The sequence below is a fragment of the Cololabis saira genome, chromosome 12 (genome assembly GCF_033807715.1).
Source record: "Cololabis saira isolate AMF1-May2022 chromosome 12, fColSai1.1, whole genome shotgun sequence".
Classification (NCBI taxonomy): Eukaryota; Metazoa; Chordata; class Actinopteri; order Beloniformes; family Belonidae; genus Cololabis; species Cololabis saira.
Genome location: NC_084598.1, coordinates 40,114,869 through 40,137,572, shown reverse-complemented (window position 1 = coordinate 40,137,572; position 22,704 = coordinate 40,114,869). Strand labels below are relative to the sequence as shown.

General features: G+C 42.1%; 1 protein-coding gene across 3 annotated transcripts in view; it reads left to right on the top strand.

Annotated features, from left to right (window-relative positions):
* Positions 1-3,877: 3,877 nt before the first annotated feature.
* The window catches only part of plxna1a (plexin A1a), a 444,018-nt gene continuing 425,191 nt past the window's right edge, over positions 3,878-22,704 (top strand). For all 3 annotated transcript variants that reach the window (XM_061736805.1, XM_061736806.1, XM_061736804.1), the window contains exon 1: positions 3,878-5,232. In XM_061736805.1, coding sequence (XP_061592789.1) covers positions 4,063-5,232 — 1,170 coding nt within the window. In that variant the 5' untranslated portion in view covers positions 3,878-4,062. The remainder of the gene's footprint in view (positions 5,233-22,704) is intronic.

The following is a 22,704-nucleotide window of genomic DNA, read 5'->3' as shown; positions in this document are numbered from 1 at the left end:
TTTGATCTAATTCTGACTCTCAAAGAGATGGTGCCTTGTTTTTCTTTCAGTTCACAAACATCTTTGTCTTCCCTCTCGTTCCTTTGTCCCAGTTTAGTCAAACAACTCCTGATATCATCAGCACTCAGCTCCATCGGCGGCTAAATCTATGTGGCCCGCCGAGTCCACGTGTGCCGGATTGCATCTCACTTTATTTATAGCATTTTTACGGTACATCAGAGAAAAGCAGATAGTAAAGCTGCAAAAATAACCATTCTTATCATGCTATTTACAAAAAGTGCATGTTTAATGTCTTTTCTCATCTCTCCAGGTGTGTGTCTGTGCTTGTGTTGTAGAAGTACACGTTTCCCAGTCCATTTTTATGTCAGTAAAAGGGTTTTGAGGCGTGTTTTTTGAAGCACAATGAATCCGGAAAGGCCGGTTTTTACCCGCGTACTGTACATGTGTGTTGACGTTTTGTGCATGTGCATCCAGGATGCTAACAGTGGCCGTATTGTCCCGATGAGACGGGGTGGCAGCGTCGTCATCGGGGGGGCCCGCTGTAATCGCAGCCACGCTGGAGATGAAAGACTTTATTGATGAGGAGCGAAGTGTCTGAGAGAAGGGAGAGACAGGAATGTAATGAAAGGGAGGTCTGAGGAGCAGCGGCAGAAACGGGAGACGAGAATAGTTAGCTGACCAATCTCCATTATGAAACAAGCCTTCGCCTTGTGCCCCGTTTACAGCGGCGCATAAACCAATTAATTAGTGAGGAATATGGGACAGAACTGAATGTGGGAGGCATTTGGAAAAACTATTTGTTTGTGCCAGTTACAGACAGAAATTACATATCCTGCTAAGTGATCAGCTTGTCAGAAGCAAAGGGTTTTTCACGGCCCGGCCAGGATCGTTCCCCTCGTCTCATCCAGATTGCTGCATTTGGCCAAACGAATGATCTCTTACATGGAAAACACTTCTGGCATCTCAAAGCTTTCACCGCCCTGTGCAGTTCTTCAGTTTAGAGAGTAAATGATGAATTTACTCCAACTGCAGGAACAGCTCAAGTAGCCATAGTATTCAAATGCTCTCATCTAATTTTAATCTCCAGTATGTCAGCAGCTTCGGACCCAGCACATCTCTTAAAATCTGTCATTATTTCAGCATGACAAAGAGAGAAACACAAGAGGATGCCCGTCCTAAACAAAACAAGCAGATCTGGATGAAGTGTTTTCTGATTGGTTGAAGTCCAGAAGGACAAACTCTTGTTGCTGGACAGACACCCCTGTTTTCACTAGAGCCGGCTGATTTATCTGCAGGCTAATATTAGGTAGTTGCTTATTTATCTGTATCAGAATCATAATGGCTGATAAGTGAAACTAAACTTAATAAGGAACAAATGGAAAAATACTGTATTTTACCTGGTCTTTCTACGTTTTGACTGTATAGAAATGTAATTCTTGGCATTGTAAGAATGAGATGTGTACCTGCTTTACCTCTTTTCTTATCATTTTATCTCATTTTACATACTTATATTTATTATTATTTATTTATTGTTATTTACTGTTTAATTGTGTCTTGCTGCTTTTAATGTTGATGTAAAGCACTTTGAATTACCTTGTGTTAAATTGTGCTATACAAATACACTTGCCTTGTCTAATATATATATATAAATGCTTTGTTTTTAACATTTCCTGTGATTGACCTCAACATCTTGGATCCTTTCATGTTTGAGTCAGATTCAGGATATGAAAGTGGGTAACTTGACAAACCACAGCAACGACGATTACAGCTAAACATCTGTCTGCAGTAAATACTCTGCTCATTAGCTGCATAACATCAAGGATTATGTTGTGTTTTGGTAGCTGTCTCTTCTGTCTGCCTGTGTTGGTAGATGTGGGGAGAGTCAGTAAAATGCAGAGTCAGAAAACATCTGCAGCCAAGAAATGGAGACGCTAATGATGCTGTTGCTGTGTAGAAGGACAGGGCTTAGCCAGAGTGGAGCACCAAAAATACATTTTTATTGGAACGGATGTGCTTATTGGATGCTTTGAAAGGTTCCGTGGTGCCTCTGCTGGGGCCGCCATCATTGACGAGACCTGAGATTAGAGATGGGAATCGATACGATTTTTACGATTCCAATTCCATTTTCGATTCTGCTTACCGATTCAGTTCTTTAACAATTCCCTTATCACTTCCCATTTGGAAAAAACAACAATGAGGCAAATGGCACTAATATGATAGGGAGTGTCCACTAGTTCATTAGTTACCTGTAGCATTATTAGCCAAGGACATGCTAACGTTGCTAATGCTGCTGGAAAACGCAACATTCCTTGATCATTATTGCTGCTGTGTGCGCAAATATTTTTGCATGTTGGTAGCATTTCCTCCTTTTGATGAAATATTCACTTAGCAAGTATTGTAGGTTAGCCTGTTGTCGTCTTTTCTACTGAAATATAACCAGACTTTCGTACATCTGTATCGCTTGGGCGCCATCTTTACTATTTACGCAAGTTACGCAACATGCGTGATGCCCACTGGAATTGAAAATGGAAAAATATGCAAACGATTCCAAGGAATTGAAACGTTGAGAACCGGTTCTGAACAAGAACCGGTTCTCGATTCCCATCCCTACCTGAAATTATGTGGATGCCCCCTGCTGGGAGGATGTGACCATATAAGGAAATTCTGTACTTCATGATGTCATAGAGAAATGCCGCTAAAAAAAAGACTAATAATAATTCAAGCATTTTGCTTCTTCAGTCACATCTAGGATATAATTCATCATTACACTGTAAATATGTCAGGAACAAATGGAAAAGCATATTATGCCCTCTTTAAGGGAAATAAATCTACGACTAAGTTGCTGCTCAGCAAATTCTAGACAAAAACGTTTCTCGCTCTTTGCAAATCGTCTCCAGCCAGAATTCGTCCGTCAGCTTTCAGGGACATCCGTCATCTCTCGCAGCAATGATGGTAACGGCAGCGCATAAGCATTTCCTGCGTTGGTAAATGGGGCAGCCATGTCACTTGTGCAGACTCTACATCTTCCCGAGTGCATGTTAGGGACAGCCCTGGCTTCCCTCCGTCTGAACCAGATAGGCGCTCGTAGAAAATGGATGAATGGACGATTGTAATGGGAAATAGATGAATGGTCCATCTCCCTTTCTTTTCCCTCTCTGTTTTTCTTACTTTTATGGCAATCTGTCCCACCATCTCTGCGGCCTTTTATATTGAGCTGGTATGAAGCCAAATAGCTTTCAGTTTTTTTTCCCCCCCTCTCTCTCTCTCTCTCGGTCTCTCTCGCGTTTTATCAGGTCGGACTAATTCTCCCCCTCCGTCCTTCCTTCTATCTCTCTGCTCGGCTGCTCGGTAGTAAATACGCTCTGGACTCTCTATGCAGCTCTGCTCGGTAATTTATGGACGCTCACCTGCTGTCATAATGCTGCACATCAACGCCATTCTTTTTAAATGTCTTGCTAATGAGGACGTAAAAGACAAAGAGGGGTTTTATTTCAAGGCGTGTATCTGTTGTAGGTATTAGTTTACTATTCCTTGTGAATCTTTTAACACCTCCAGACAATCAATATGCAGAGTAGCAATGTTTAGCCCCGTCTTCTTGAAAAAGATGCACTCCGCAGAGCAGCGCGAGCCAAGTGTTGAGAAGTCAATAAAACAAAGCCGGCAGGGCCCTCGTTTGTTCTTTGGGTTGTTTTTTTTTTTCCTTCCCTTCTTCAAAGCCTCTAAGTCCAAGTCTGTGGATGAAAATTTAGTGTCTCATCATTTTATTACAATGTAATTCTTCTTGTCAGATATATGGAGATGCAAAAAATAGAAAAACTGAATTTATATGCTGGTGTTTGCTAACATTTTTCTTCCTTTCTTTCTTCCTCAGGTCTGGTGGCAGACGAGGCTGGGGATCAGGGGATGAGAATATAAAAGCAAAAGAATAAAGGAGGAGAAGCGGATGTCCTTTTCTTCAGTTATACTGCGAAGCTTTCCAAACCCGTGACTTTTTACACCCCTCCCTCCCCCGACAATATTCTCCAGCACCCGCTTGCTCACGGTTCCCCGTCCCTAACCATCATGCCCTGCGACCTCAACCCGCCCCTCCTCGTCCTCACCTTCCTCTCCCTTCTCCCCTGCCTCCCCTCCACCACTCCTCCTTCCGCTGCCTCCCCGTTCCTCTCCTTCTCCCCCCCGGAGGGAGGCCTGACGCACCTGGTGGTCCACAACAAGACCGGGGAGGTCTACCTGGGCGCCGTCAACTGGATCTACAAGCTGTCCAGCAACCTCACCAAGCTGCGGAGCCACGTGACGGGGCCCGTGACGGACAACCCTCGCTGCTACCCTCCGCCCGGCGTCCAGTCCTGCCCCCACGAGCTGGTGCAGACCTCAAACGTCAATAAACTCCTGCTGCTCGACGCCGCCCACAACCGCTTGATTGCATGTGGGAGTACTTCCCAGGGAATATGCCAGTTCCTCCGTCTGGATGATTTATTTAAGCTCGGCGAGCCGCACCACCGCAAAGAGCACTATCTATCCAGCGTGGCCGAGGCGGGCACCATGTCCGGGGTGGTGATCTCCCCGGATATCTTCGGCGGAGGCGGCAAACTGTTCGTCGGCACTCCCATCGACGGGAAATCCGAGTACTTCCCCACGCTGTCCAGTCGCAAGCTGATGTCCAACGAGGAGAACGCCGACATGTTCAGCTTCGTGTACCAGGACGAGTTCGTCTCTTCTCAGCTGAAGATTCCCTCGGACACGCTCTCCAAGTTCCCGGCGTTCGACATCTACTACATCTACGGCTTCAACAGCGAGCAGTTCGTGTACTACCTGACCCTGCAGCTTGACACCCAGCTCACCTCGCCGGACGCCAACAGCGAACAGTTCTTCACCTCCAAGATCGTCCGCCTGTGCGTCGACGATCCCAAGTTCTACTCCTACGTGGAGTTCCCCATCGGCTGCACCAAGGACGGAGTGGAGTACCGCCTGGTCCAGGATGCTTACTTGACCCGCCCGGGAGCCCGCTTGGCACGTTCTCTGGGTATTTCGGAGCGCGAGGAGGTTCTCTTCACCGTGTTCGCGCAGGGTCAGAAAAACAGGGCCAAGCCACCCAAGGAGTCCGCTTTGTGTCTGTTTACGATGCGGCAGATAAAGGAGAAGATTAAGGAGAGGATTCAGTCGTGCTACAGAGGAGAAGGAAAGCTCTCGCTGCCCTGGCTGCTCAACAAGGAGCTGGCTTGCATCAACTCGGTGAGTACATGACATGTTATTTCCACCACGCGTTTCTTTTAAATTCGAATTTTGTGCTCATTCCTCCTCAGTTAAAGCTGTCCATATTATATTTTCCCATATTTTCTGACTCATACATAATGTTTATAATGATTAATAATCATTTTATGAGTGGCAGGAAGTTAAAACAGTGAAATTAGTGTGTTGGAGCATTCCTTTGCAGGAAATGCTCCGGTTTCAGAGTCCTAAGAACGTGTCGTTTTGGAGAGTTTTTTTCTATCACTGGCTCTCTATGACATCATAGATGGTGGACATTTCCTTCTATCATCATATTTTCCACAAGGAATAGCTTATTTTCAAAATTGTGAATTTTTGACTGTGCAGCAAAGATTGTGTGGATCGGCCACTTGGAATCAAATCCCGTGAGTCTGCCGCACAAGTGGCAAGTAAACTATTGTGTTGGCAACCGGCATGCATGTTGCGTTTTTAGTGCAAAGTAATGATAGTTAATGGAGCTCAATCTTTTATGGTCTGTCTCAGGTTGGTAAGAAAAGAAAACTGCTTCAGCTTTTTGGCCAAAAAACGTGATCAATTCACTGATTTACTCCACAAAAGCCTCGACTATTGGGATCTTTAGCTTTTTTTAAAGTCTGCATAATCTGTAGTACCAGCTAATAGGCATGGTGTTTGCTTAACAGTAATATGCTATCTGGACTGTGAAGGATGAAATTAGACAAATTGCTATGTGGTAAACTATGTATCTTACTGAATTCTGTTGTTGATGTGATCATGAATCTTACATAGAACGGGGCGGGACTTTGATAAGCGTCAGCTTCTCCCGTACCCTTTTCGTCATGTGCTGAGTATGCAATGTATAATGTTCTGGAGATGAAATGTGTCTATATAAACATGCCGAAATAAACGAAAAAATAAAAAAAAAAATATCTGGAGGTGATCTTGGTTAACATGGTTTGTTGTGCTCCTCCACTCTTGCTTCCTGATCTGGTTCTTGATCCAACATGGATGGATGGATGGATGGATGGATGGATTTCAGGTGTTGAGGTCTTTTACAAGAAATATTGAGAAAGTACTTTCCTGGTTGGATGTCTGTATGTGCATGATCCTTCAGCTCTGCCCACCAGCGAGCCTCCAGGCATCCAACCGGTCAAGAAATACCCAGATTCTTTGTCACTCTCTGAAACAATTACAGGCTTTCTCAGTTAATCTTGGAGCAACACTAAGGTTTGATGGCTGAAAATGAGCATAAAATGTCCACTTTAGGGTTTGATCCGGGCTGACCTGCAGGGTCGTTTCATTTAGCTGTAAAGGCGTCGGAATATGAAAAAGGGAAGCGCTCTTGAGGCGGTCTTTATCCCGCGAGATGGCAGAAAAAATGAGTGTGAGCACATCCTTAAAGGTTGCAGAGCCAGAGTGTGCTTACCTTTGCACTTTTACTGTGACAAGGAACAAAACCAATACGTTTTGGTGGCATTTCTATGTGAGCACTGTTTGTGTTTATCCTTCATGTGACCAGGATAGTCATGGCAAGAAGTTCAGGTCAGCAGAAATACAGACACTTAAGACGGTTCGAAAACCTATAACCATAAAGAGTTTTATCACAATTTAAAGGAGCATGAGGCTCCTTTTAAGAAATGAGACTCTCTAGCGCCACCCTTCGCCACGATGGCCGTTGGGGGTACTGCAGCCAACAGCGAAGCCGGCACGGGAGAACGGGGAGAACGTGGATGCAGCGTCATGTGACGTCACATCCGCAGGACAGCGCGGGAAATTCCGGCCCGGAATTGCAGCACATTTTGCAGCACACAGCCTGTTCAAGGCAAAGGAGAGATACACTAGAGGGCTCATTCTTTTTGGTTTGGAACGCTTTATCTGACATTATTACTAGAAAACTTAAAACGTATATGCATTTTTTTCATAAATCCTGCTTCAATCCTGCCTCATGCTCCTTTTAAAGGTTGCAGAGCCAGAGTGTGCTTACCTTTGCACATTTACTGTGACAAGGAACAAAACCAATACGTTTTGGTGGCATTTCTATGTGAGCACTGTTTGCGTTTATCCTTCATGTGACCAGGATAGTCATGGCAAGAAGTTCAGGTCAGCAGAAATACAGACACTTAAGACGGTTCGAAAACCTATAACAATAAAGAAGTATACAGCATTATCAATTTGCCTGAGTTTTATCACATTTTAAGGCCACGTTTACACATAGCCGGGTATTTACAAAAATGGATATTTCTCCTTCTACGTTTTGAAAAATATCCTCGTTTACACGAACCCGCATAAATACGCTGTTAAGGTGCTATGAGCAGCCAAACCTACAGGGGGCAGTGGAACGAGAAGATAAAGTCATGCTAGCCAATCAGAATCCTGGAAAAAACATCAACAAATGACACGTGTGAAGCCTGAATGATATGGTTCTGCGTTAAATTGACGGCGTAGCCTACGTACGGTGCGCGTCGCAGCGTACACTACGCCGTAGGCTCTGCGTTGGTGTAACGCAGAACCATAAATCAGCCTTGACTGCCAGTTACTTTTTAAGACGGAACGAGAGTCTTTCGTTTGGAGTGACAGAGAAGTGGAGTTACTTTTAAGTGTGACTTTAGAATATAAAACAGGTAAAATACAAGAAAATATTGACGGTGGCCAAACTAATTGTAAACACAGGTCGCACAAATGATGCTGGTGACGTTTCTGTCTCATAATGTGACGTTCTGAAGCCTAAATGTCCGTTTTCCTCCGTTTACAAGCAAACATGAAAACTGAGTTTTTGAAAATCTCCACTTTGGCCGGAGTTTTCAGAAATGATGGTTTTTGGTGACTTTGAGCTTCGTTTTTGTGTAAACGAACGGCCAAAACGCATGAAAACACCACAGTTTTTGCTCCGTGTAAACGGGGCCTAAGAACACCGCGGTTTCTGCAGGCAGAGGAGAAGCAGAATCGGCATAACATTTAAGACGTCTTTGTCTGCACGATGTTGAGCGTCGTCTTCTGTGTGACCGGCTCCTCAGGTACTGTGGGCGATAGTGGGCTGCAAATGCAGCACATTTATCTTCATCACCAGAAGGAATATGGTATTTATCTTAAAATTACATGTGTGAGGTGTAGCTGCAGTAACATGGACGGCGTCGCACACAGACACTGTCTAATGATCCGTGTGAAACGACCAGATGTGGAACTAAAAGACACAAACTATAATAAATTGACTCGGGGATATGAAGTACTTAAGATGGGAATCTCTTTAGCGCTGACGTTAACAGAAGCTCGAGGAATGAAAGCATATTTCTCCCTGTGATTTTTCTCAATATTTGTTCAGTCTCTTTATTCTATTCCAGTCTAAAGACAGCTGTCTCTTGGAGCTCCCATCTGCTTTATTTAGCCGTAATCCCGTCTCCGAGTTGTGGATGGCTTGTCTTTGCTTTTGCTCATAGATGACGCCGGCCTGAGGGCGTCTGAGGAACTTAAGTGTGTATATGTGTGTTCCAGTTCCAGCGACTCCCGTCACCCACATGTCACGCACACACTCGCGCCCGCTGTATTGTCATGAATAATTCACCTGGTCTCACCTTCTGTTATTCAGTCGGTGCTCCATAACAACCTGCCATAAATCTCTGGACTATTCTCCTCCTCGCCGTTTCCGGCTCCGTTTTCTCTCTTGCTTATTCTATTATCTGCTCCTCGCCCATGTCTCCCCGTTTTGTACCATCATTTACATAAAGGATTCTTTTATTTTGTTAACCCAGTCTTCCCTGAGCTCCTTCCTTCTTCATCGGTCTTGTTACACTCCTTCTGTCATATTGTTTTTTTATTTTATTGCCTTTAACCTTTTTTTTCCCCACCCTTGCATTTTTATTTTTTTTTTTTGCTCCTGGATTTTTTTTCTTTCTCTTTTCTGTTCAAAAGCCCTTTTTGTTACTTAACATTTTCTTCCTGCACTCTTCTTCTGCTTGGGTTGTGTGTGCGTGCGTTAAGCTGGGGGCCAGGTGGGATATGAACATAAAATGTGAGAGGAAGACAATGGAAGGGATGGCGATAAAGAGAAGAGTGATGGGAGCTGACAGTCATGTTTAATGAGAGAACGGCTGAAGGTTTGGGAGGATTGAAGGACGTGAAGAGCCGGCTGGAGTCGGGACAAAATGGGAATCAGGAGGAAGCTCAGTGGCAGCATATATTACGTTTTTAGTGGAGGTGCACCAGTTTAATTGGCGGATGTCGGCACGCCCGCCGATAGGGGGGGAACAAACGGATCTGTTGTCCCGGGCCCAGGGTAGGGGGGGGGGGCCACAACTGGGGGGGAAAAAAAAAAAAAGTTTTTTTTTTTTTTTTTTTTTTTTTAATTCTCATTAAATTATGGAATTATTTTTCAAAATGTTTCAAAATATGCCTATTTGTGGAAAAAATATGTAGTATTTGAGTTACATAAAAGCCTGTTATTTGTTTTCTTCCTAATTGTCCTTGTGGTCAAGAACCCCCAACACAAAAATGGTTTGGCCGCTGATCAAAATTTGATGTTATCATTTAATTCAACCATTAGAATGGTCAAAATGTCCGGTCAGCACAAGTCCGGTGCTCAGAAAAGAAGAGAAAAGAGAAGAAGAAAATAAGAGGCCTCAGAGATTCACTGCACAAATATTTTAAAAAGGGTGGTGACGGTGAAGCTGGAATTAATAAAGTCCTTAACTTAACCTAACTGGCTAGCTCTAATGTTAACGTCCATTAGCTTAAACCTGAAGAGCAGAGGGAGAGAAGAGGAAGAGGGAGAAGGAGAGATCCGGGGCCCAGGCAAGACTGTCAACTGGCCTGGATGTCGGTAAAATATTGCAAAAATATCATATCGCTATTTTTTTCTGACCAATATCGTGATTTACTTTGCAGATGTCGAGGTTAAATTCCATGTTCACACATAGTGCGGTAAGCAGTTGGCAGCAGACAGCCATCGCCAGCCAAGAGCACGGTGTTACACCTGGATACTCTTACTTGAATACCAATAAGTCCTGTGGCATAAACCTGCAAACTTTAGAAACTTTGGCCTTGTTTCTGCAACCACTCTTACTGCTGCTGTTGTTAATTTTAAAAGACACAGACATCTGAAATAAGTTCAGGAAAGAAAATCCCCTTATCCACAGAGCCAGGCGTGTCTGAGGGATTCTGGGAGGTCGTCGTCTGCCACTTCAAATCAGAGCAGGGGCTTTAAAACTTCAGGACTAATTGGACAACTTCTTATGAGTTATTAAAAGGCAGAAACCTGCTACGTGATGCCCAGTTTAGCCTGTTCAACTCAGCTTTATTTGTAAAACATAAAATCATGACAAATATCTCAAAGCACTCCAACTATTCAGTTCAACTTGTTCCAAATGTGTTCAGTTAATACGAACCGACAGAGGTGTCAAAAGTATTCACATTCATTACTCAGGTAGAAGTATAGATACTAGAGTTTAAAAATAATAATGTTGAAGTTGAAGTATCAACTCAAGTTTTTTACTCAAGTAAAAGTATAAAAGTACTGGTTTCAAAACTACTTAAAGTATAAAAGTAAAAGTAATGTAAGGGGGAAAAAGCCATTAAGGACAAAAGCCATTGAAAATGAATGTATCTTAGTATAATGCAAATATATTAAAGAACCATATATGTGTACTATTGAGCATTAACATGTGTTTCAGAGAGCAGCAGATATGATGACTAGTTGCCTATAAGTATTGTAATGGTGCAAAAAGTCAAACTTCAGAGGCATGTTATCATTTATCCTAACCTTTATTGGAATGTACATCCAAGTTTAGTTGCAGGAATCTGAGGGAACGGATGTAAGAACAAAACTGGACAAGAACATCTGAAACAACCACAACCAAATTCACTCTATCCGGATGGAGCAATTTAACTGGATAGTTTTTTTTTCAAAGGTCGAAATGAAATAGAGTAATGAGGCTGTTTTTAAAATGTAAGGAGTAAAAAGTACAGATAATTGCGTGAAAATGTAAGGAGTAAAAGTAAAAAGTCGTGAAAAATAATTACTCCAGTGAAGTATAGATAACCAAAATTTCTACTTAAGTAAGGTAACAAAGTATTTGTACTTTGTTACTTGACACCTCTGCGAACCGATAAAATAATAATAATTGCTCCACTAAGGAAACCAATAGCTTTGCTTCTAGAACGTTTCTTTGGTACAATCTCCCGACCTGAGAAAGCACCAGGTGACTGTGGGAAGCAACAACTCCCCTTAAACAGGGACAAACCTCTGACAAAACAAGACTCCAGAATACATAACAAGTGCAACTCTTATGGAATGTGACCTATGTTTGTGAAAAGGTCGTTTATAATGCAGTTTTGCACAATATTTATCAGACTATATGAAAGTCATGTGGTTTTTTTGTTTCTGCTGTAGCCTGTGCGTCCAATTTGATGAATCATTAAGCTCTACTGTAAATCAGGGACTTTGACGTCACTCATGCAAAATCAGATTTTCTTTGTTTTTTTTGTGTTTTTGAAGGAATATCAGTAAAGGCATCAATGTCCTGAGAAATGCAACTTTTCTCCAGTGACTTGAATGCAACAATGGCTAAAAATAAAGCTCGAGGAGCCACACAGCCTCTGATGTTTAATATCAATTATCAGGAGATTAATTCCTACTGAGTAGGGCTGGGTATCGATTCAAATGTCAAGAATCGATTCGATTCCGATTCTTAATATTCAGAATCGATTATCATGATTCAATTCGATGTTGATTTGGCTTAGTGTTATTTAAAATGTTTTTTGAGCTGTTGCCTGAATTATATGACTGTAAAATAACTAGTGAAATAATAATTTCACAATAATTATTGTGAAATAACTAAGAAATAAATAACTGAAACAGGCCTTTCAATATCCATTTAAAGTGCAAAAAAGAAAGAAATTGCAACAGTTCATGCAGTAAACAAATAATTTTAGCTTATATAATTTATTCTGTCACCTATTCACACACATATTGCCATGAAGCACCTGGCATTTTTCAGAAGTGTCATGACAAACTGTGTGTCTACTACTACTACTGGGACTAAAGTTCACCTGGTGAAAATTATGGGGAAAAAAATAAATAAAAAAAAAATAAAAAAATAATCGATCTTTAGACATAATCTATTTTTAGGAATTAATATGAGAATCGATTTAGAATCGGAAAATCGATTTTTTTTTTCAACACAGGCCTACAACTGAGTTGGCCAAACCTCTAAAAGATTGGAAATCACACTCTGTATATTGCAGTCATCCATCCATCCATCCATCCATCCATCCATCCATCCATCCATCCATCCATCCATCCAGGTCGTGGGGTCAGTATTGGGCCCAGACCTCCCTCTTCCCTTCCACCTCCTCCAGCTTTTCCGGGGAAATGCTGGGAGAGAGATCTATTCTCTGAGCAATGGGCCTAGATGTCAACTTTTTAGGTGACTAAACTACATTTTGCATGCCCTGATCGTATATTTGCTCATGTAATTTTATTTGTAAAAGCATCAGCGCTATATTTCTGTCATATTCCCACCGGTGCCGGCGTTGCGGAGACGCCAGGTAGCCTCGCGCTATTAAGTCGACTGTATATGCAAATGGTTATGCTAATAGGTGTACAGTTACATGATTGTCCTTTATAACCATCTGTTCTGCCTGCGATCGATCAAGGTCGTGTCAGCTCGGCTCGCTCCGAGACGTCACTTTGATGAATTTATCATCTTCTCGTACGAGCATGTTCAATGTCTCCTGACGAGGAGCGTGACAGCTCGTTGCCTCTGCGCTAGTGTCATGTGGAAACTTTCATAGCAGCTCATTTCAAGAGACAAGGTCGGGTCAGTCAGTCAATGCTCAGACACTCCTCTTTACCTGGAATCCATCAAACTTCATCACATCCAACAGCACTTGAGATGTGTTTTAGCCAATGACGAGAAGCTCTACACGGAAAACTGTATAACTGGGAAAAGAAACACATTTTTCGGATTATTTTACAAGTCCCAGGAAGCATGTAAACAAGTGTGCTACGTGGCACTGGGAGCTTTTACTCTCTGGTGTCCTTTAGTCTCAGAAACGGTGATTAAAGAGAGAGGAGGCCTTTCCTTAATCAGCACCAATGTCTTTATTTACTTCAACTGTCTCATAAGGGAAGATCTCATTCACAACTCCTATTACGGTAGTGTTACTTGTCATATATTCAGAGGTGGGTAGTAACAAGTTACATTTACTCAGTTACATTTACTTGAGTAAGTTTTGGGAAATGTTGTACTTTTAGGAGTAGTTTTGAATCACTATACTTTTTACTTTTACTTGAGTAGATTTGTAAAGAAGAAACTGTTCCTCTTACTCCGCTACATTAGGCTACGTTGAGCTGTTACTTTTCTTTTATCCCTTTTATTAATGTACGTGTCAATCTCATGACATCACTGGGTGATTCTTTGGGAAAAATGTAAAAATGCAATGTTTGTTTTTCCATGTTTTGTCACATTTACACAGACTCAAACACACACAGAGTTTCTATGAGTTCATGGGCTTGTTCTAGTTCTGCCTGGTTAAAAAAAAAGTACAAAGGCTTGAAATTTTGTGCTACTTGTGCTTAATTTATTTTTTTATTCTGTTTTATTTATTATTTATTAAAGTACTTGAATCTACTTTAAGCTTATTTTAATTGAAGCTATTTTTTATTTTTTTATTTTAATTTATTTTATTATTTTATTGATTTAATTTACCTGAAGATGATTATTTTGTACTTTTGTCTGTTTGAATGGTTGTCTTAAAAAAAATAAATCAGACGTTACTCAACAGTTACTCAGTACTTGAGTAGTTTTTTCACCAAGTACTTTTTTACTTTTACTCAAGTAATTATTTGGATGACTACTTTTTACTTCTACTTGAGTCATTATTCTGAAGTAACGGTACTTTTACTTGAGTACAATTTTTGGCTACTCTAGCCACCTTTGCATATATTCTTCAGTGTCTGTCTAGTCCACCCTTTTTCACTCCAAAGGACGCAAGGACAATTCACTTCCAATTTCCAACTCAAACTTTTATTTTTCTTTAGGTTGGTTGGTCACTTCATCACAATAGGTTGTAAACCTTTAAAGACAGAAACAAAAGTTAACATCTTACACATTTTAAATTAATCAAATATCTTAAACATTTTTAAATTGAATAAAGAAAATCAAATTTCTTGAAATTTGCTACATTTTAAGCATTTTAAACCTTTTTAAATGGAAGTAAAAAAATCTTATTTCATGAACTTTCCACATTTTTAGTAAAGTTTTAACATTCAACAGAATTGTAACATTTTCCCCTTTTGTATTCTATACTTTTAAATTTTTCAAACTCAAAATGAAATATTTTCTTACTGAAAAATGAAATATTATTTTAGTGCAAACTCATTCAACACAAAACCAATGAAGTCAACGCTGCAATGCTTTCATTAACCATTAATCTACACAGCAGTTAAAACATAAACTTGACCATATTCAGCAGCATTTCACAAACTATGCAATCAAATAAAACATTTCACCGACTATCGGCGTCTTTGGACTGAATCCATGAGTGGACTTGGAGCTTCTTTCCTCTAAAGTTTGTTTGTTTGACTAACTGAGCTTCCCCCAGTCTTTCTCTGGTGCTCAAAATCAATGACAATGACTGATCAGGTGACCAGCAGCTTGCTTGCTGCTACTGGTGCATTCTGGGAAGTGTAGTTGGGATCCATTCCTGAGATTCAGCTCAAAAGTGTCTTATTTTGATCCCTCAAAGTGGAATCTGCAAGGGTGCACAAAAACTATATATATTCACATCAAGTCCATTTGTTCTTATTGTAACCCCTGTATTCTCCAAAAGAGCTTAAACTCTACCTTTTGGTTAGTTGTTCCTTCGGCGGTGGACTTTGGTTGGGAGGCTTTTCTCTGCATTTGTATCTGGGGCTGATCTGGGATGTAAATGGGCCCTCATATGGGATTGTTCATGGCTCTGTTGGACCTGGGCCCACCATAAGTCCCATTTGGGTCCCATTTGGGACATAAGCAAACCCACATGGGCAGCAGACGATCCCACATGGGGCTCAGTTTCTCATCCTTTTTTAAAATTTAAATCACAAATGGACCCCACTTACAAATGTTGGCTAGGACGAATTTTGATTAATGAAGTAGTGAACAAGCCAACAAACGACAAGTTTTACAGTCCAACCAATCACATTTAAGGAAAAAGCTTTAGTCCTAATTGAGCAACTAATATTGAAACAGAAATCTGTCTAAGATGCCAAGCTTGAAAGGTCTTTTAACAACTACTTCCACAAAACCGGAGAGTTGCAGGTCGAGCAACGTCTTAACCTAACTCTTACCTAAATGTTACTTTGTCATTGTAATGCAGTTGACCAATTTCACAAAACTGGGTGGGGAAACTGGAAATTAGCCTCTCCTATTGTTGGTGTTTTTATTTTTATTTTTCCCCCTTTTTTAAAAAACAAATCCAAGCCGATTGCATCTGGTTAAACTGAAAACATTTGAGACTGCAGATGTCATCACCGCCTCCCTGTTAAGGTTAACATAAAGCTTGTTTTTTGTGCCGCCTTAAATTGCGTTTGTGATCATAACTTCATCTGGTCCAGCTTAGCAAATGCTTCCCAGTCACTCCCTGCTCATGTGGTCGTATCAGCTATTGATGGATGTCTCTTTTAATTTAGCTTGAATTGTCCCATTGAGAAACCTTGATTTTAATCATTACAATGCTCTGCTCGTGGGTTTAAAAAGATCTGAATGTAATTTGCTCAATTCTGCTCTTCAAAGACTCGGCCTTTTGCGGATACGCCGTTTGTTCCAAATCATGATTAAAATCCTCGGCACTCTGTGGGATTTTTTTTTTCTTTCTCTCCGTTCATTCCTTACCTAACTAAGCCCCATCCCAACTTCGTTTATAAAGCGAAGCAGGCCTAAAATATAGCTATGAATGCATATTTACAAACGGGGAAAGGTCAGTAACCAGATCAGGACATGCAGTTCACTTTGCTGATCCAATCTAGCATCGTCCAGATTGCATCTCCAGTACACATGCTCACTGTACGCATGTAGGGATTAGCTAAATAGACAAAAATAGATGTTGTAGAGAGAATGTCATTTGGATTGACTATATTACATTACTGTACTTTAGTGCAATAAAAGCTGACGCAGAGGTCAACTCCAAACCGCCCAATTTTAGTTAAAAAGATAAAAACAGGGCAATATTTGTTCATCCGTCTCCCATCGATCACTGAAGTGATAGAAGGCTTTATCGCAGTGGGGAACCTTCAGGGCCTTCTACGCCTTCAGAGAAGGCCTAAAAAAAAGAAATAATAATTAAGTATTCAATAAAAATAATATTTTATTTCTATCTCATTTAATTTAATATAACCAACAAAACCTGTTATCCAATCAGAATGGTCTGTCTCTATTAAGGCCCGGTTAGCTGCTCATTCATTGGTTAGAACTTCACGAATTCCAGGGAAGGACAAGCGATGTGTCTTGGTGTGGAGAGTGAAAGGCAAATCCACCAATCACGGTTTGATTTCAAGTGGGCGGGAATAAAACAAAAGATCGTAGGGCTTCATGAAGTCATGAAGCCCGAAGCACGAACATCAAATCTCTGCAGGGTGGTGAGAGACGGTGGAGAGACGGAGTTAAATGAGAGGCATTTGTACTTCATTGCAACTTAAAAAATAGCCTTTGTATTACCAGCTTTGTGTAACTTTTGACATTGTATTGTAGATTGATGATGCGGATGAATGTATTTGTCAATGTGTGAATGATTTCTAATGCGCCGTGATTTCATAGCGTTGTCCGTGGTGATGACATGACCCTCGGTGTCGGTGTCTGCAGCGTCACGACATTCTGGGTGACCTCATTTTATATTTCCAGATTTCGGCTTTAGAGCATGTTTATTTTTGCGCGGGCGCGCAAAAATTTTGAGGTTTTTTTTCACCCAAAATAGTTGCGTAACAATGATTTGAGCATAATTTGACCAATATCTGCAGTACAGTGACACCGTGCCAGTCACCAGGATGAATTGAATCGACTCATCATGACATAAAATAAGTAGGCCTACCTATACTGCGCGCACTAACAAACAGGGCGCACCGGGCGCTGTCCCTGTCTTGGAGCTTTGTGTTGTGTTTTGAAAGGAGCGCTGCTGGCTGTGCATTTGTAATTGGCGGGCAAAAATGCGGATGTTTACAACAACATAATGCATTGCGGTTCTGATCACCTGAGCGGTCCGCAGACCAGGGGGGTGTGACTGGCTACTTTTCATTTTTTTTTAACATATTATATCATTTTTGCAAAATACCTGGCATTGTATTTGGGGAGGCATAGCCTTCCATAGCCTACCCGCCGCCCCTGGTCTCCAGTTTTGCGAAGTTAATGTTGAGAATGTTTCTTGTTGCAGAGAATGTTATTGAGGTTATGGTCTATTTGTTTACATTCTTGTCATCGTTACTTAAATTTGCACTTGTTAAACCCTTTCAATTCATTGTACTGTTGCTTTTTCCGCGATTTCTTTTCTCTGTGATGAGGGGAAGGCCCAGCGCTAGTGCTCACGGTTCACCACTGCTTTATCAGTGTAACCATAGTCAAAGTCCAGCAGATAAAGGCTGGGAATACCGTTACCAATCTTGGTACCGATTAGATGCTGAACTTTGGTCTACATTTTTTTTTTCCTCCGGAGCTGTGACAGCAGTCTTCTTTATGCATGCTTAGCCCGCAGTTCCAGGGCCTGATTTACAGCAGTGCCAGATTCTTCGCTGAATGTGTATTCTTCTGTCTTCACGTTATAGATTTTTCCATCATACTGACTCACCAACAGTTAGACCTGTCAGACGCAGGCGGCCCTTATTTATACGACAGTCAGCCCGAGCCCCTTTACTACCCACTGGTGATTTAAGTAATTATGTTTCCTTCAGAAGTAATTGATTGCTCCGTGACAATATGGATATCTCCTCTTAACAGAAAAGAAAATAGCTCATGCGAACATACGTTCCTTAGAGGCAAGTAATCAAAACCGAGATTGTTTTTCTGAACGTGTCAAAATGCTGTCCATTTTATTTGGTGTAAGACTGTTAAAAGGAACATATTGTGCTTTCACTGGTTTAAAATTGATAGGTTGGGCACTTTTCACTGGTGCACACAGAAAATAGAAGACTTCAGTCGCACAAGCCGACAAAACCAGTGAGTTTTTTGAATCGTAATCAAAGTAAAACGGCTCCATTGTGCTGCTTGATCAACGTGAGTAGCGGATCAAAATTACATAATACGGCACTGAGAGCCTTTTCCTCTCACATTTGCAGTCAGGGAGGGTGCGCCTTCCCACCCTCCGTCCACTCATTATCCAGAGGAGGCCGATGCTGGTGTTCTGGGACTTAAACTGAGTAGTGGGTGACCTTCCCGGGCCGCGGGCCGCCGTCCAGCGCCGCAGCTCGGTGTGCAGGGTAACCCGGCTCCGCTACGGCCCCAGCATGACAAATGAGACGGATCCAGACAGAGATGCAGCACATATGTGCTTCTGCAGGCTCACGTTTTAGCCGGCAAAAGACAGAAATGCAGATGAGGACCGTCTAATAAGACCCTGTGAGTCATCTGGATGGATGTCAGAGGGAGAATTTCCTGCAGCACCGGAGAACAAGAAGACTTCCTTGCATTGTTGTCGCCCTTCTCTCTGGATGACTCGGCCATTCTCACGTACTCTGTCTCCTTTTTTCTCCCGGCATAATGGGGTTATTAATATTTATCACTGCTGATCACTGGCGGCCAGGATAACAGTTTATTTCCGTGGCGACTGGTGACGGAGCGCGTTGGTGCCCCCTCGCCGCTGCGTCCTCCGTCTCCCCGTTGGGGTTTTGGTCTCATTACTGCCAGGTCTCGGTGGATGGAGCTTCTACCAAGTTGCATCATGATGCCTCAGTCTTGCTGGTTGGGGAATGTTAATGCTCTAAAGGCTGCACTTGCATCATGCACGCGCTAATCTACGGCTAATGATGTAAACAATGTGTCAGTCAGGTATTAATAACAGTGGGGGAAGGGGATCCATGAACTGAACTCTTTTGTTGAAGTTCTTTTTTTATGTAGCATGACCAAAACAACCCATGACAAATGGATTACCGTAAAACACCAAATAAAGGCCCGGGCTTTTATTTTATTTACAATGTTTATTTGCTGAAATCACTCAAATAATCAGGCGTTTATTTGGGACCTGCCTTTATTAATTGTGTCTCCTTTCAACCCAAATCTTATTGTGCGTCTTCGATCTAGCTATGGTCCGATACAACTCTCTTCCCATTACTCGTATAATCTTCCGCGACTCTGGTGTCTGGTTGTGAAGTATCCAAGCGAAAGGAGGAAAGAGAGAGGCAAAAAAAAGGAGGGAAAAGAGGTGAGCAAAGAGCTAGAGGCTACAAGCTAACTTCTTTTCCCTCCTTTTTTCCCCTTGTTCTTTGAGACACGAGCCGTTCAACTTTATAACACGTCATCAGTGAGGTCTAAAATTAAATAGTCACACAATTTTCAATTCGTTTAGGGTTATTTGTTTGTTTAATTTGTTAATTGCTAATAAAAAAAAGAATTTTTAGGTTTTTGAAATACCTGATGCAGACAAAAGGAATCGCCAAAACGTGTCGGGTATTTAAAGATAAACTAAAATTCTTGTCCGACAAAAAGAATTAGCAAATTAAATTATAAAGCCATGGACAAAATGAACTTTCTGAAATTATTTGTTTGTGTTTAAGTCGGCTATATTTGCATATGGTAGAATATTTTTTTGGCCACCTGAAAAACAACGTTTGACCCGGCCTTTAATATAAAAATTTTCGCTACACCTGGAGGATAATTGGGACTTATTTGAAGTTTGATGGTACGTACTACCAACTAATACCAAATAGTGCAGGTTCTTGTCTGCACCACTGGAACTTTTCCGAGTTTCCGTCCGTTTGCTTTACTTCTGTAGCGTAGATGTGGGAGTGGCGCAAATGAGGCACATCTCATGTGAGGTGCGGCCGATAAATCTTTCAACGGCGGTAACTTTTAACCTACATTACTATTATACTTGAACACTGTACCTGCAGTACGACGCGACCAAGTGGACCAGTCATTTCTGTAGCAGTTTACATCAATCCGAGTCGTTTTGGAGGGGGAAATATCAGGGTGTAGTGGCGGTTACAGCGCAGGGTTAACAGCCATGGTGGACCTGCGTCATTGATTCGACGTATGGGCGTATACATCACCCAGGTGACGGTGCTTCAGGAAGGGGAAGTTTCCAGAGTCTCTCTGAACGAGTGTCGCAGGACTCGTTATAAGTGCCTGAACGGAAGCTGCATAAAAGGAACCTCCAACACCTTCACAGAGCTGCTCTGCCTACATTCCCAATTAGCGCGCTCCATCCCGTCATTGATGTTGCTTGTACAAGCGTAGAGGAAACATGGCTTTTGAACATATGGTGTTATCTCTGGCTATAAGTAGAATTTTGAATTAAAAAAGTTTTTCCTACTCAGCAGGAAGCCAATTAACTTGTTAAGAGTTTGTCTTATTAACCATCGGAAAGCGGTGTGTGTGCTGCAGCGAGGTAACTCGCTGTCAATTGCTGCTGAAAATACGGCCCATCAGGGGAAATGGTTTTCAACGAGGAGGTGCCCTTTCGTTTCCTTTTCTCGCCCCCCTCTCTCCTGACGTTTTGATGCATGACGCAGCAACAATGTTAAATAAATCAAGACTTTTCACAGATTTCAGCTGCAGCACTCTCCCATATGTTTTTTTTTTTTGCTCTGTAATCTTTTCTCTTTCCCTGCCCTCCGGCTGCGTTATGTGGTGCCCACCCTGCTGAGAAATTTTCCTAATTAAGAGAAAAACTATGTGCGATTTCTCAAATCCAGCTTCAGAATGAATGCTGCCTGCGAACTAAATCTAATGAACAGTGGTGTTCATTGTGAAGCGCACCACATGACAAAATAGATTAATGGCTGGTAAAGGGCCCACGAGAGTGTCAGCTCATTGTGGATCTGGAGTGTTGTGGAGCTTGTGGCTGCTGAGCCTTTAAGCTGTGTGAGTTGGATTGGAAGTGACCTTTTTTTTTCGTCCTCCTCAGAAACCCACCAGAACCCTGAAAGATATTTCCGACCTGACAAAAGACAGAAGTATCAACAGCGATACTGCTGTTTAAGCCCTGACTGAGTGCCACCGTTGGAATGAGTCCAGAAGAAAGTCGGTCTTGCGGCTAATCGCCAGAACCCTCGTCCCTTCCTCGTCTCCGTTTAGCATCGTTAATGATTTCATAGGCGGCGTTCTCGTAACAACACGTTTCTGTCTCCTTTCAGCTCTTTAACTGGGTCAAAAAGGCAACAGCTTCTCCAACAAAAGGCCGTGCTGTCGTTCGGGAGACTAATCTCTGCAGCACACTCTCAAACTGCTGACCCGCAGCATCTAATGAAGAGTGTAATTATTTATTGATGGGCATTTATGCTGTGTTGTCCTGGTGAGAGTTTATGACATCTGTGCACGCACGTGTGTTTGTGCAAACGCATGCGTTCATTAACGCATGTTTGTTTGTTTAATTATTCATGTGTGTGTACAGTATGCGAGTGTGTGTAGGTGTTCACATCAGTCCTCCCCCGCCTCGTCGGGGCTTCTCAGCTCAGCTCTGGGAGAGAGGTCGGCGCTTGAAGGCACTTCTTGGCTTCGGTTTAATTGTGTGTGATTTTTGGGGTGTGGAGTAAAGGTCAGCTGATGCTGCGTCTCCGTCTGGCCTGTGCCAATATTTTCTTTTTTCTTTCCTCTCTATACAATAAGATACAACAGCTTAAGAATAACACACGACGCACAGATGTGGAAATTGCAATAAACATTTATTGCATGAATTTAAAAAGCCAATGAACAAACCAAGGTAACTTCTGGTTGTCCTTTTGAAACTAAGGTTGGGGTGCAGTTCCTCTAATGACCACTAGGGGCTGGTTTCCACTGTATCCCATGTAAAAAATGTCCAATTTTACATAAAATTAAAGCTGCAAGCAGCGATGAACGGGCCCTCGCAACCTTGTGCACGCTCAGGCTGCAGTGGAAGCTTGTATGACTTGATGTAGATTCTTCAGGCCTGGACATTTAGTGGATGACACCACCCACGACTCTCTATATCAAACCATTCAAAAGTTATGGCAGAAAATAGGGACTATCAAATATGGACCAATCAGAAGAAGGGGTGGGGCTAATTTGCGCCAATTATGGTCAAGGACTCAAAACCGAGTCCGATGACACCACCCACGACTCTCTATGTCAAACCATTCAAAAGTTATGGCAGAAAGTAGGAACTATCAAATATGGACCAATCAGATGAAGGGGGGGCGCGCTTTTTGCCGTCTTATCGTCGCCACGGTAATGCTTTTGACTGAGAAAAGTAATATGCATCGTCGCAGGATGGAGACGCACATTTTGATGTATAACACACCTGGGTGCACGTTACGGTTCGGGCGAAGAAGTGGCCGAAGAA